The sequence below is a fragment of the Littorina saxatilis genome, linkage group LG1 (assembly GCF_037325665.1).
Source record: "Littorina saxatilis isolate snail1 linkage group LG1, US_GU_Lsax_2.0, whole genome shotgun sequence".
NCBI lineage: Eukaryota > Metazoa > Mollusca > Gastropoda > Littorinimorpha > Littorinidae > Littorina > Littorina saxatilis.
Window position 1 is genome coordinate 39687648 of NC_090245.1, and position 15521 is coordinate 39703168.

The window sequence follows — 15521 nt, forward strand, 5'->3', positions numbered from 1 at the left end:
GGGGGGGGAGAGAGAGAGAGAGAGAGAGAGAGAGAGAGAGAGAGAGAGAGAGAGAGAGAGAGAGAGAGAGAGAGAGAGAGAGAGAGAGAGAGAGAGAGAGAGAGAGAGAGAGAGAGAGAGAGAGAGAGAGAGAGAGAGAGAGAGAGAGAGAGAGAGAGAGAGAGAGAGAGAGAGAGAGAGAGAGAGAGAGAGAGAGAGAGGAGAGAGAGGAGGGAGAGAGAGTTAGTTTCTCGTTTCATACACGAAATACTACCAAAGTATCTAAACCTTTTGTATTGTGTTTTTCAGGCCAGCGTTGTTGGAGCACATGCCTCTGATAGTGACACACCACCACACACTGGAGAACGGTCTGGACGGAATGGAGGAGAATGACCTGTTAGGAGGAGATGCCGTGTCCCGAACAAACCAGCAAAACCTGCAGGAATCAACCCCGCAACAGGTGGGGCACAAAGCTGGAATCAGTTCTGGGATTATACATTATTTGTATATTCAGGGTTCGTACAGGTCGTGGAAAACCTGGAAAGTCATGGAATTTGATTTTTAATTTTCCAGGCCTGGACAGTCATGGAATTTCAATTCAAGTCATGGAAAGTCATGGAATTTAACAAAAATAAGAAAGAACAAAAAATTAACCTTTAGCACGCCAGCGGTGATTTTTGTTGCCCAGCCATTCCCCGATTTGCGTCGCCAGCACAAGGCTTGTTCGTATGACCAACTTCTCGTTCGTATTTGCATACGAGAATAACGGTATTTTTAACGGCACTTGAGCCAAAGCGAGGCTCACTTCCTTCCGGTATCTCGTCGTGTCGTCTGCGCTGCATTTGAGTCGGTTTCGTCGAAGTTTTCTGCTTTTGTTTTTGCATCGATAAAGTACTTTAGCGCTTCGACAAGCAAGATGGAGGATGATGAGTTTGAAACTTTCTTTCGAGTTGTTTCTTGACAACAAAAAGTATGCGGAATTAGAACAAATTACTGAGGAAGATCTTCGCAATGAACTGTGTATCGCGGTGAAAAAATGACAGTTCGTCAAGTCACAGTGACGGTTACGAAACGGAATTTACGAAAGTGCAGATGGATACAAACAGTGGCTGATCCAGTTTAGTGAAATGACAGGACCAGCAAACATTACCGATAATCTGATTGCGTAGCAAATGCTTGACTTGCTTGTCGAAGAGACACTGCGTAGAAACTGACTCAAATTCACTGCAAAGCAAGCCAGTGTCAAAACTGGCAGTGACAAGACGTAAAAAGTTTGCGTGTTCGGAAATGGCGACGTGTGGATCTAGTCATGGAAAATGTTATTGAGGCTCATGGAAAGTCATGGAAAAGTCATGGAATTTTGTTTCTAAAAACCAGTGGGGACCCTGTATATTTGACTAAATACAAATAATATTTATGTATTGACCCATTTGAGTTAAAATCCCTGTTATTTGTTTCATGTTTGAACGCACACAAACATGCTCTCCTTTGTAGTCTCGACCAGCCGCCTAAATGTGAGTTTTAGTCTGCCTCTGACAACACATGGCTCAACGAAGGCAAATCCAGTGTTCAAGGGATACATTTCTTTTTTATCTGTCGCAACATCAGTCCCTAGTTACTTTGGAGTCGAAGCCTCCCGTCTCTATCCCCCCTGTCTCCCTCTCTCCCTCTTTGTCTCTCTTCTCACCCCATATCCCTCACACCCCTATCAGTATAGTTCCCTCTTCCTCCTCCTCTCGTCTTGCCCCTGTCTTTCAGTGAGATTCTTTAGTTTGAAGAGCTTTCTTCAGCAGTTATTTAGGATGCAAAGACCAATTAAATTACATATTCCTACTCCGAATCACATGTAGCAGTTGACTCAGTCTAAAGTGCTAGGTCTGAAAAGGCTACCCGTCTAAGGGGAGCAACCCCAACTAAAAAAGTGTAAACGTAGCTATGGTAATGACGACGCACCCAGGGAGTTACCTCCCCTCCTGCGTACTACGTCACTACTGCTACTGACCACGTGACCCCTATCATTCGACACTTCAGCTTTCTAGGGAGCAGGTCGTGAATTTTTTGGCTCTAGTGGAAGTTCGCTGTTTGGTGTTTGCTTAGACACCCACCGGCACCCACACCCGTCTCTTCACCCGCTGCACTGGTAGTTGGTGAGCTCGTTCCTTTACTTGTATCGAACGTAATTTTTCAGTTGCTACTTGAAATTTTCGGCCACGTGTTGGTCACGTATTTTGTGGTAGCCATTTTGGAATTTTGTGTCTCCATTTTGTTGTCAGCATGTCTGACGGAGACAAAAAGCGCGAGCGCGGCAAGGCTGATGCGAAGGGGAAAATTAAACCCAAGTCTTCCACTTCTGTCCCTAAGCCTATTTTGGTTGTTGTTTCTGACGCGGCTAACAATGCTGTTATGACGGTCCCTATTTCTGCCCCAAATGACCAGCCGGTTGGGGGGCAGTCTAATCAACCTACGCGTTCCGTTGTTTCTCGCTCGTCTTCTCTGCCTCTTGCAGATTCGACGTCGCTGGTTTCATCGTTACTTTCTTCGCTGGTTCCCGAGCTTCGCACGTTGGTGAGAGAGGAGATGGTGCGTTCTCAGCCTTCGACTTCCGTTGTCCCGTCGATGGCTTCCTTTCCGCTTCCGGCTGTGACGCTGTCCTTGACCGAGGCGGTTGCTTCTGTGCCTTCTACCGCTGTGGTTGGCGACGCAAGTAAGTTGGGCTTGTCCGTAGGTCCTCGTGAGGCCGCTGGACGCTCCCTGCTGGGAAGCAGCCCTTTTCGGCGGGTTCACGACCCGCAAACCCCTGTTCGTTCTCACTTTGGCTTCACGGAAGACCATCGTGTCGATGAGCAATGGCGGCATTTGGTTCAGGCTTCGACGCTTCCGGCACTCGCCGGAAGTGTGGGTCCTCCGACGTACGCACCCGCTGGGGTCGTTTCCGGAGTCGACCAGCCGGTTCCCTCTGCTGCGCTTCCGGCACTCGCCGGAAGCATAGGTCCCCCGATGTACGCACCCGCTGGGGTCGTTTCCGGGGTTGACCGGACGTGGCCCTCTGGGCAATCGGCCTTCCGGCCGCCGTCCTCAGTGTCTGCGCTTCCGCCTTTCGCGGTCGCGTCTGATACTTTTCCGGCTCAGACCGGATCTGCTGCTTCTTCCGCTTCCGCTTCCTCTCGGGTGGCGGTCGCGGGGGGGCATCACCAGCCCTTTGGGCAGGTGTCTCAGCCCTGGCCGGGGCAGTCAGCGCTTCCGTCTTCGGTTGTTGCTTCGACTGCGGTTCCGGTTCCGGCGGCTGTGGGCATGCCGTCCTCTTACTCTTTCCCTATTCAGGGCATGAGTTCGGATGGCATTGGAGTGGACGGGTTTCCGGTTTCCGGTTACGGTGTTCACCGCCCTTCTACCAGCAACGTGGACTTCGGTCCTTCGCCGGATGTTTCGGATATTCAGTCCGTCGCCAGCGAGGCTGCACGTGTTGGTTATCCGGAGAGACTCAAAGTGGCTCTTGAGGCCGCTGCTGAGGTCACTTCGAGATATTTCGCGGAAGGGGCTTCGGTCTCGTCGGCTGCCGCTTCGACGGCACCGTCCGCGATGGCTGATTTTCGCTCTGGGAAGGAGGATGACTCATACTTCCGGTTTTTGGAGTCTCCATCCATAGCCTTTCAGCTCTCTCAAGTTTTGGCCAAGCCATCTCCTTCCGGAAGCGGAATTCCTTCACTTCCGGTTCCGCTGCTTGTCCCTCACGGCTCAGTTCCGGAGCTGGCTCAACAGTGGATGGCTTCGCCTTCTCAGGCTTCTGCATTCGCTCTGTCGTCTCACAAGCGGTTGGTTTTGCAGAAGTCTCCTAGGAACTTGTTGGATGCTTTCGCTCTCCCGCGTTCATCTTTGACAGTTCCTCCGGAGATGCTTGCCTTGTTGGCCAAGCCTATCAAGAAGGATGACGGCGTGCTCTTTTCTGAGAACACTCTGATTGCTTCTGAAGAGGCAGGGCGTCAGCAGCTGGAGCTTGCCTCCATTGCTGAGACTCTCATTCGGGCCCTCTCTCGTGCCCTCACTGATTCGCTGAATCCGTTCTCTCTCAGCGAGGATCAGGATGCGGATGACGTCTCCACTTTGTTGGCCGCGCTTGCGAGGGTCAATGAAGAACAGATGAGACTTTCTGCTGTGCACTATGCGCACTCTGTTATGTGTCGTCGGGATCTCTTCCTGTCACACTCTCAGTTTTCGGATCAGGCGACCAAGGACACTTTGCGTGCCTCACCGGTCTTGGAGGGTTCCCTCTTTGGGCATCTCGTTTTTGATGCCCGAAGACAGGAAATTCAGGCTAACAGGGACCAGCAGTTCTCTGACTTTTCTCTGCACAGCCTTAAGCAGTCCAAGCAGTCTCAGCCTTCTCAGCCGAAGCAGGCTAAGGTTGCTGGCCCTCCCAAACCGGCAGACAAGGGTCGGGGACGCTCCTCTTCTCGGGGCTCGAGAAGACGACCGTCTTCCGGCAGGGGGAGAGGCGGCTCTGGAAGCAAGCCTCACCCCCAATGAAGTGCTCCCGATCTCCCCCCCACCCCGCCCTCCACTCTGGTGATGGCGGGGGGCCCTTCCCGGGCACTTTCCCACTGGCTCGTGTCTGTACAGAGTCAATGGATCGTGGGGGTCGTGAGGTCGGGCTTCCGTCTTCTCTGGAAAGATGGCAAGGCACCTCTGGTCAGGCGTCCGCCGGCGTTCAGGCCTCCCTCCTCGCAGGAAGCCATTTCCGTCCTTCGGTCGGAAATAGACTCCCTGGTGCAGAAGGGCGCAGTGGAGAAAGTCCTCGACCACAGCTCCCCCGGGTTTTACGGACGGCTTTTCGCCGTCCCCAAAGCCTCAGGGGCATGGCGTCCTGTCTTGGACCTGTCGTTCCTCAATACCTTTTTGAGGGAGATAAGGTTCAAGATGGAGACGCCAGCGTCGGTCAGGGACTCTCTCCGCCCGGGAGATTGGGCGACTTCCATCGACCTGACGGATGCATACTTCCGTATTCTTATGCATCCAGCCGACCGGAAATGGCTTCGTTTCCGGTGGGCAAGTCAGGTTTACCAGTTTCGCGCCCTTCCTTTTGGCCTGTCTCTCGCCCCTTGGGTCTTCACCATGGTCGTGAGACAGGTCTGCGCGCTGGTGAGGTCGCGGGGTGTCCGGCTACGTGCCTACCTGGACGATTGGCTCATCCTGAGTCAGAGTCAGGCGGGGTGCGAGCAGGATACCCAATCGGTTCTTCGGGAGGCCAACTTGTTTGGCTTCTCGATCAACCGATCAAAGTCGGAGCTGACACCGTGTCAGACGTTCACCTACTTGGGAATGTCTTTCGACACGGTGGCTTGGACTGTTCAGCCCTCTCAGAAGAGGGTGGACAAGCTCCAGGCGTGCATACGCTCCACTTTGCCTCTCCCGAGGGCCTCCCTGCGGACTTTGGCCTCCATCTTAGGGCAGATGGAGTCCATGGCTCTCCTGGTCCCCTTGGGGAGGGTCCACAAACGTCCCTTTCAGCTGGCGCTGAAGCCGTTCGTGGACTCTCCCACGGTGGATTGGAATGCCCTCATCCCTCTCCAGGGATGGTTCCAATCCGCTACCCTTCCGTGGCTGGACACGGAGTGGGTGTGCAGGGGCGTGCCGATAGCCCTTCCTGCCCCAGATTTGGACCTGTTCACGGACGCGTCCTTGATGGGGTGGGGGGCTCACACAGACCAGCTGACTGCGTCAGGTCTGTGGTCGGCAGATCAGAGGATGCAGCACATCAACTTGCTGGAGCTAGAAGCCGTGGCTCTAGCTCTGGACAAGTTCCGGCCCTCCCTTCAGGCCAAGCATGTTCGTCTGTTTACAGACAACACGACAGTGGCAGCTTACATCAACAAGCAGGGAGGGTCGCGGTCTCCGTCGCTTTCGGTCAGGGCCTGCGAGATCCTGATTTGGTGTTCAGAGCATCAAATCAGGCTTTCGGCCAGGTACCTGCCCGGAAGCTTGAACACTCTGGCGGACGCGCTCAGCCGCTCCGACAGAGTGCTTCAAACAGAGTGGACCATCACTCACGGAGCGCTGGATCGTCTCTGGTCTCTTGTGCAGAAACCTCAGGTGGACCTTTTTGCCACCAGGTTCTCGAAGAGACTACCAGTGTTCGTCTCACCATTCCCGGATCCCGAGGCGTGGGAGACGAACGCGATGGACATTTCCTGGTCAGGCCTGGAGGCTTACGCGTTCCCGCCATTCCAGTTACTCACACGAGTTCTCAGGAAGGCGGAGCAGGAGGGCCCGTCCCTCCTGCTGATTGCTCCTCTTTGGCCGTCTCAGCCGTGGTTCCCGGACCTGCTGAGACTCGCCCAGGGCCCTCCCATTCCTCTCGCTCTCACGCGAGGAGAACTGGTACAGCCTCACACCGGCAGCCTCCACGCAGAGCCTCAGATGCTGAATCTTCACGCGTGGAGGTTGTGCGGTCTTCTCTGAGGCGCAAAGGGGCATCAGATCTGACCATGGACCTGGTAGGACGCTCGCACAGAGCATCTACCTCGTCCGTTTATGAGTCACATTGGAGGGCCTGGGTTACCTGGTGTCACGAGCATCGGCTGGATGCTACGGCGCCCCGCACGATGCATGTGGCGAACCATCTTGCTTTCATGTCCTCTCAGGGAGCTTCTGCTGCCTCGTTGAAAGTAAGAAGATCGGCCATCTCGGCGACCCTACGCCAGATAGGTCGCTCTATAGATGTTAGTGGCGTGATCGCTGGAGTCATCAAGGGTGCTTCCCTTGCTGACGTCAGGTCTCGTACGCCCGTTCCTAAGTGGGATCTCTTATTGGTCATGGAGTTTCTGCCTTCAGCGGATTTTGAACCTCTCAGAGATGCCAGTTTTGCGAATCTTACACGCAAGTCCCTTTTCCTTTTGCTGCTAGCATCGGCACGTAGGGGCAGTGAGATCCACGCTCTTTCCGGTAATTCGGACGACATTTCCTTTGAATCAGATGGGTCCGTTACTTTGCGGTTTCGACCTGAGTTTCTTGCGAAAAACCAGGCTCCCGAGCGAGCTTCTCCTTTGGTTCATGTCAGGCCTTTGTCCACTATTCTGGCTCCGAATGATCCAGACTTAGTAAATTGCCCTGTTAGAGCTCTTCGCATCTACCTTGCCCGTGCTCAGTCTCTTAGATCCGCAGCTCAAAAGCTTTTGTTTATTTCTCTCAATACGGAGAGACATAAGGATATTACTAAGACGACTCTGGCCCGGTGGGTGTCGGCGCTCATTAAGCATGCTTACGAATGGAGCCGCCGCAATGAAGGGGGGACACAGCCTGTCCTTCCTCTGGAATCAGCTCGGGCTCACGAGACGCGAGCTTGGGCCTCCTCCTTGGCCGTGTTACGATCAAGAAGACTGGAGGAGGTGCTCCACACCGCATACTGGCGTTCCGAGGATGTCTTCATGAATTTTTACCTGCGTGACATCTCGGCTCTTCGCCAGGATGGATCTAGAGCTTTGCCTGCCATGGTGGCAGGAGGTCAGCTCTTGACAAGGATTTGAGAGTGAGTTTGAACTTTTTCTTTCCCACCGCCTTGTTGTTTCAATCTGCTACATGTGATTCGGAGTAGGAATATGTAATTTAATCGAAAATTTTATTGTAAATTTTCATTTAATAAATATACCTACCCGAATCACATATCGTAGTCCCTCCCACCTACCCCGCTTATGATTGGGAGATTTTATTCTTCGAGTCGAATGATAGGGGTCACGTGGTCAGTAGCAGTAGTGACGTAGTACGCAGGAGGGGAGGTAACTCCCTGGGTGCGTCGTCATTACCATAGCTACGTTTACACTTTTTTAGTTGGGGTTGCTCCCCTTAGACGGGTAGCCTTTTCAGACCTAGCACTTTAGACTGAGTCAACTGCTACATGTGATTCGGGTAGGTATATTTATTAAATGAAAATTTACAATAAAATTTTCGAATTAGGACAGTTGTAGTTTTTCTTGTGTGTTATCTTGTAGCCTGATAGTGGACCTCATTGATATCATCCCTGGAGTTAGTTGTACAGAAAGTGAAATGTTTCCAGTGCTGTTTAATGTGTTTTCAGCATGTTTTCTTTTCTTTTTAGTTTACAGATGACTATCTCTTCCTGAATCCATGTAGCTGCAGAAGGACTAATAAGGATTTGTTCTGAATTTGCAGTCGGGTAACATCCTGGACATTTTAGAAAACGGCCAGCCTAACGCACCAAGCGAATCTTCCAAAATTGGTGGATCTGCGGATCTGTTGGATCTTCTGGGTGACCTGGGCCCCCCACAGCCCGTACCCAACAACTTGGTGCCCGTTGTGCCTGTGGGACAGCTGGACGGTCTGCTCTCCCCGTCCGCCCCTGTTGCCCCCGCCAACAACCAGATGAACGGCAGTGCAGGTGTGTGTTTGGCTGTTTGGCTGTTTTTGATATTCTTGCTTTAGTTTTGTGAATGCCTGTGGAATTTGTAAGTGGCGGCCTGCCAAGAACCAGAGGAATGGCGATGCAGATGTGTTTTGTTTTGTTTTTTGGGCAGTCTCCTGATTTAGGCCTTGTGGAAGTGACGTCCGTTAAGAAAAGAGTGACAGTGTTAACTCATTCGCTGCGCAGCTAAATTTCCCCTGTGTTCCCTGCCAACGCGCGATTTAGAGCCATTTTGAAAAAAATATTAAAAATCAACAACACAAGATAACCTTACATACCTTATGTTTTTGCAAAGTTTGAAACTTACTCTTTTAGAAAATATATGAAACATTTGAAAGTACATACCTTTTGTTGTCTTCATATCCACGCAAAATATCCAATTTGAAGCAAAACAAAAAAACTTTCTACGTCATGGGTTCATCATACACAATGTCATGATCGACACTTGCATTGCCCGAATCATCACCCAAATGATCGTCCATTGGCACAAAATCGTCACCAGAATCTAAAATATCATCTCCACTATCATCATCACTGAGGTCAAGATCAGAACCGTACTGAATAACACGTTCTAGCACTCTTTTCAAGTCACTACGTCTCAGCAGAACGATCCGCCATCTTGGAAAAGTCAAAACACGTGGGTCGCACACCGTCAACAAAATTTTTATTAATCCCAACAATTTAAGGGAAGGAACTGTTTACAGTGAATGGTACCACTGTAGACAGATAGAAGTTCATTGCAGGGGTTGTTTCCCTTGGTCAGCAGGACCGTTTACACCGTTAAAAATTCGTGATATCCGTCGGAACTCAAGTGCCGGCACGCAGCCAACGCTAAACACAGGTGTCGGAATTCCAGTTCCGACGCGCAGCGAATGAGTTAAGATTCAGTCAGCATGATGACGGACCTTCTGCATGCTTGTTCCGGAGATTCTCTCCATTATTTGCTTTATTGATCAATGTAAAATCTTGAGTGCATGGTTTCTGATGCTTGTTAAATTGTCTGAACATAAGGAAAGCTACTTCATGAACACATAGTAAAACTACAGGGAAGACTAAGCCGTAATGTTTTCATCAGCCTCTACTTTCTGCAGAACGCGGGCTAACAGGCTGTGGTGTTGCACCTTGTGCAGGTATTCAAATGACAGCGTTTGAGAAGAACGGCCTGTCCATCAAGTTCATGTGTGAGCGTGACCAGACTCTGCCATGCTCCACCCACATCAACATGGCCGCCACAAACACCACCCCCTTCCCCATGACAGACTTTGTTTTCCAGGCTGCAGTTCCAAAGGTAGGTCTTCAAGGCACCCTTTTCAAGTTCAGGAGTCAAAGACACTTTTTGACTCACATGCGAAGCAAAAGTGAGTCTATGTACTCACCCGAGTCGTCCGTCCGTCCGTCCGGAAAACTTTAACGTTGGATATTTCTTGGACACTATTCAGTCTATCAGTACCAAATTTGGCAAGATGGTGTATGATGACAAGGCCCCAAAAAACATACATAGCATCTTGACCTTGCTTCAAGGTCAAGGTCGCAGGGGCCATAAATGTTGTCTAAAAAACAGCTATTTTTCACATTTTCCCCATTTTCTCTGAAGTTTTTGAGATTCAATACCTCACCTATATATGATATATAGGGCAAAGTAAGCCCCATCTTTTGATACCAGTTTGGTTTACCTTGCTTCAAGGTCAAGGTCACAGGAGCTCTTCAAAGTTGGATTGTATACATATTTTGAAGTGACCTTGACCCTGAACTATGGAAGATAACTGTTTCAAACTTAAAAATTATGTGGGGCACATGTTATGCTTTCATGATGAGACACATTTGGTCACATATGATCAAGGTCAAGGTCACTTTGACCCTTATGAAATGTGACCAAAATAAGGTAGTGAACCACTAAAAGTGACCATATCTCATGGTAGAAAGAGCCAATAAGCACCATTGTACTTCCTATGTCTTGAATTAACAGCTTTGTGTTGCATGACCTTGGATGACCTTGACCTTGGGTCAAGGTCACATGTATTTTGGTAGGAAAAATGTGTAAAGCATGTGAGTCGTATGGGCTTTGCCCTTCTTGTTTTTTTTTTCACCCATCTTTGGAATTGAGTTTAATAGGGATAGAGATGAGTGTAGACTTCAGCTTGTATGACAGTGTACAGAACTGAAATGCACATGTAGCCACAATGTGTTAACAATGCTTAGAATTCCCATTCTGTACAGGAAGCCGCCAGGCTGTAGAATTGGAGTGTGTGGCCAATTGGAAGGATGAATTTGTCCCATGTGCAAGACTGGCCAGATCTGTGGTACAGTGGAACCCTGCTTTTAAGACCCCCAATGTAAGACTTCCCCTTTCTAAGAATAGATTTGACACATTGTCTCTTCATAATGTCTGTAAATTACCCCTATTTTAAGACTCCCCCCTTTGAGACCAGATTTTTTCAGATTTTTGTTAGGTCTTAAAGGGAGGTTCTCCTGTCCTGAAAATGATTGGTTACATGAGAGGGAAGTTGACCTCATGATTTTGCTTGCGTCTTGTGTTAGATAAGTGGAGAGTGAATGACCGAAAGTTTGTCCATGTTGCAGTCATTCCAGCTGACACTTGCATCGCCCTCAGGTAACACCATTCCCCCCATGGGCACAGGTAGCCTCACTCAGGTCATCGACGTCAACAATCCACAGAAGGTAATTATTTCACCCGAGTTATTTCTCCACTTCTTTGTGTGCTTTCCGGATCTTTATTCTGCTTTTTGTCTATCAATATGTATTTTAACGATTTCATCCAGCTCAATAGACGATGTTCGGAAATCACCCTGTCAAGTTTTCATGGGTTGTAGAAAAGTTGGATTCCCTTGTTTTCCAAGAAAACACTCGGGCAAGCCTGCAATGTCACATGTAGCTTGCCTCAGTGTTTCTATGGAAAAGCAAGGAAAACAAGGGAAAGCAACTCTTCCACAATCCATACAATCCTGACAGTTATTTCTGGAATTCGTCTGAGTCAAGATCAGCTGCTGTATTAGAGAGAGAGAGAGATTACTTTGGTTGTTTGTTGAAGTACTCAATTCTTGGTCTTGAGCCTTTCTCAAATACAATTACAACTGAAACAAAGCGTTTGCCTTTTTTTTCTGGAAGGGGAGATTGAACTTGAATTTTATCACAGGACAGTACCAGCTTCAGAAGTTTTAATGCAAATTATTTTCTTCTGTGGCAGCAAAACATCCGAATGCGCCTGAAAATCACCTACAACCACAACGGCTCCACAGTGAACGAGATGGGCGAAGTGAATTCATTCCCTCCCGTCTTGTGGCAATAGTGACACGCCTGACTGGCTAGCTACCTGCCTGCACTGACTGATCAATGAAGCGTGCGCCAGTCGACCGCACGCAGTGTGATACTGATGAAGTGACTGAAACATTCATGGATGCATTCTCTCGTGGGACTGAAACTGCTCTCCTCTCTTAAGACGGGACTGACTGAAAATTGTTCTGCTTTGTTCTGAAGAGGGGTTGTTTTTGGATACGTTCTGGAGTCTCTGAGAAAAGGGCTTGCTCTGATGATGAGACTGACTGGAAATTGCTCTGCGCTGAAGCGGGAATGTGTTTGGATACATTCTGTCTTTGTATGCATTCTTGAGTCTCGGAGAAAAGTGCTGTGCTTCGTTCCTTTCTCTATGGTATGGCTGTAAATAGCGTCTGTGCATCTGTGGATATTTCATCCTGCCCGCTTCCGATGTTGGGACGGAGAAAAAGTTGTGTGCTGGTCATACCGACTGGGTTTGACATCATCGAGACTTGTTCCGAGAGTGTGGTCAGATTGAAAGTTTTGCAAGTGAAGGTTAAATGTTCTTAAAGCAAAATGCCAATCTTGAGCTTTGGGTTAATTTGAAACGCCCCTTAGAGTTGGATACTTTGCAGGGATGTTAGAGAGTTGACAAGGTTTGAAGTGAAAATTTGCAATGGAAGACATTGGAAAAAGTGGTTATGAGAATTTAGTGGCTTTGAAACTATGTATTGTAATAGGGAGGCTGGGTGGAGGTGTGAACAGTAAAGTTATTTTCAAAGGAAAGTTTTTTTAGGACTATTACCCCACCGATACTTTGTCCTTTCGTCACTAGCTGCTTTCTTAGTCAAAATTAGCATTATTATTTTGATCTTTGTTTGATACGTATATATTCGCCTCGCTGTAAATTTAGTGAGGAGCTTTAATAGTCTCTCCTGTGGTAAAAGTCAAAATAAAATAGGAATGCAGTATTACTCGAGGTAGAATTCAAACAGCAAGAAGTTCCAGAAATTACACTTGTGATTTCACCTCTTTCACTTTCAGAACTGCTGTGTCAATGTGGGTGGAGATTTTTGTTATATTTTTTTCTTTTGTTTTTGTAAGAAGTGATCTATTGTGGTTGTGCTGTTTGATTGAAACGTATTTTGCATAGAATACAAGTCAGCTGATAGTGATAGTGTTAGTGTTACTTGGTGTGTTTACTTGGTCTCTTAATTTAGCAAGTAATGAACCGGACTTTGTTTTGTAATGTTGATGGAATGATTGAATTTCATCGCTTTGTGATGATAGAATTGGAGAGAAGACGTATGAAAGAAGCACCTTGAAACATCATGAAGTCTGAGGGGAAAACTTTCGTTGCCTTTCATAGTTTATAGCGCTGGGGTCTGTGTTGAAATGACTTCATGTCTAGTTTTAGTTCTGTGGGATTTGTGTTATGACTGTTGCCTCTCCAGATATGATGAATACTAATGCTGTGTGCGTAAAACCGTAAACGTATGCCTCACCTGCAACCAAAACATTTACCATTTCTGTGATCATTCATGCATTTACATGTGGATGGATAAAAAGTCAAACGAAGCAAGTGTAACCGCGTGTAAATGACGTCTAGTGGAACAGAGACAAAAGCCAAATAGGCCATTCAGTAATACTGAAGTTTTGATGAAAAGAATTTTTGACTTTTGAAGGCTGATATTGATAAAGATTTTTTTGGGAGAAGTTTAGAGCAGAATTTGTATGCAAGGGATGAAATAAGTTTAGAAAACATCTTTGTCTGCGGTCACTCTCACATGTAACTTAATTGTTTTCTTTTTTTGTGCTTGCCTGAGAAATTGAGTGTGTAATGTATGATCTGCCCATTGCCTGGAAAACTCATTCAAATGATCTTTGTTTGGGACAAAGTTCTTACTATTCAAAATTTTTATCTCGGTTATCTTTATTCTGTTGCATGGTATGGACAAGAAAGTAGCGTTTTTTTCTGTGGTTGAGTTCAAACAACAATGATAATACAAGAGGTTAGGATGAGTAGTAGACATGGAAGATCTCAACTTTGGTACCCCTCTCGTCTTTTCAAGGAATGTGCTAGTAATTCATAGTTTCTTGCTGTTGTGTAATCTTGAGATTACCGCAGGCATCTTAGCAAACAAGTAGAAATCCTTGGCTTTGGAGAAGCTGATCACTCTGTACCAGCATGGAGGCACACCGAGCATAACAATACACTGACATCTTCCCATGAAAAGGGCCTGTCCAAGAAAATAGTCACCAAGAGCTGAGACTGGTTGATGAAATAGTTTTCAGTATTTTTAGATTTCCACTGGTAAAATACTGGAAGTAAATACCAGTTAAAGCGATCCCCGTTACTGTTACAGCGCAATCACATTGATGCCTCATTGATTCTTGAATGAGATTTCAGTTGCTCAAAACCTAAAAATGCTCTGTGTTGAAATTAACGATGGCTGAATGCAGGCATGTGTCAAGCAACTTGTTTTGTTTTCTCATGTATTGATATTTAATGCAATCGGTGTACTGTTGTATTGGAACCAACCATAGAGGGCACTTTGGGTTTTCTTTGAGTAATGCATGGTGTGGTGGTGTCAATGTAGCTTTATTTGAAACTGAAAGAGAAATGGAATGGAAAATGTTTTTGTTGCTGATTGAATGCACTTTTTCTCTCTCCATTACTTACCTGCCTTACTCTACAGAAGAAGACATTTTGTAATCAGTTCTAAGATGATACAGATTAAGGTTTTAGTTTCTTGAAAATAAAATACAATTTGAGATCTAGGGTTGCAGGTAAATAAAAGGGGGGGGGGGGGGGGGGAGGAGTAATAGTTCTTTTGAATTTGGTGTGTATTTTTTGTTACAGTAATTTTACATAGCCTCACCCACCTCTGCTCCTCAATTTTGTATAGTTTGTTGGTGAGAGATTCAAGAAAAAATCGAGTGCCTGCAAATTGTGAATGGATTAAAATGGTAGTGTACTGTTTTAGTTTATATTACTTCTGATTTTTCATGCAGACATGTTTGAAGCAACTGGAGACCTTCCATAACAATTAAAGAGACATAAGAAGTTGTGCTTGAGCACTCAGCTATAAAATGTTACTGTGTTCCTTTAAGACCGATCAAAACGTTACTTGATTTATTTCTGATTTTTTTTCTATCACAGGAAAATGGTACCTGAGGTGCATTTCTGAAACTGTCTATCATTTGTTATGCGAAGTGTATCTTATTTTTCTCTGCAAATAAGAAATGTTGATAAAATATGGCCATTGATGATTAATTTTAAATCAATATAAATTTAAAATGTTTTTCTCGTCTTTGAGATTCTGCTTCTAACCAGACTATTATAGAGAAAAGGCTTGTGCAAGTGCTTTTGCAGAATTTTTCTTTTCCACTTGATCATTCCATTTAGTGGTATTCTTTCTTGTTTGTCTGGAAAAATATTCTACTAATTAATATTGCATGGAATTAAATGTATTGTGTATGTACATAATCTAAAGACCGTGCATAGAATGTGAGCCTGCTGTATTTGATTGTTTGAATGAGAAAATGCTCCTGGGAGTACAGAAGTGAGGTTGAGTGAAGAGGTACAGTGTGAGAGAGATTGTGTCTACTCTATATATGTGTGTGTATGAGAGAGAGTATACATGTGTGTGCGTGCATGAGACAGAGAGAAAGTGGGTGGGTCTGAATAGTATGAGGCTGATGTTGAAGGCTTGACTGAAGCGTTGAGATAGAACAACTTTTGTCTATGACCGATTTATTTGTATGAACTGCACTAAGAGAATAAACAATACGAAACAAGTTGAATTGAACTGTGTTGTAAAAGTTGGATCGTGTTCTGTCAGCTTGAAATGCA

At 46.7% G+C, this 15521-nt stretch overlaps 1 protein-coding gene across 3 annotated transcripts in view; it reads left to right on the forward strand.

The window, feature by feature from the left end:
- The window catches only part of LOC138969516 (AP-1 complex subunit gamma-1-like), a 50978-nt gene extending 35512 nt beyond the window's left edge, over window positions 1–15466 (forward strand). For all 3 annotated transcript variants that reach the window (XM_070342350.1, XM_070342334.1, XM_070342342.1), the window contains 5 exons: window positions 289–439; window positions 8143–8368; window positions 9523–9680; window positions 10973–11071; window positions 11598–15466. In XM_070342350.1, the coding sequence (XP_070198451.1) occupies window positions 289–439; window positions 8143–8368; window positions 9523–9680; window positions 10973–11071; window positions 11598–11699 (736 nt within the window). In that variant the 3' untranslated portion in view covers window positions 11700–15466. The remainder of the gene's footprint in view (window positions 1–288; window positions 440–8142; window positions 8369–9522; window positions 9681–10972; window positions 11072–11597) is intronic.
- Window positions 15467–15521: the final 55 nt, after the last annotated feature.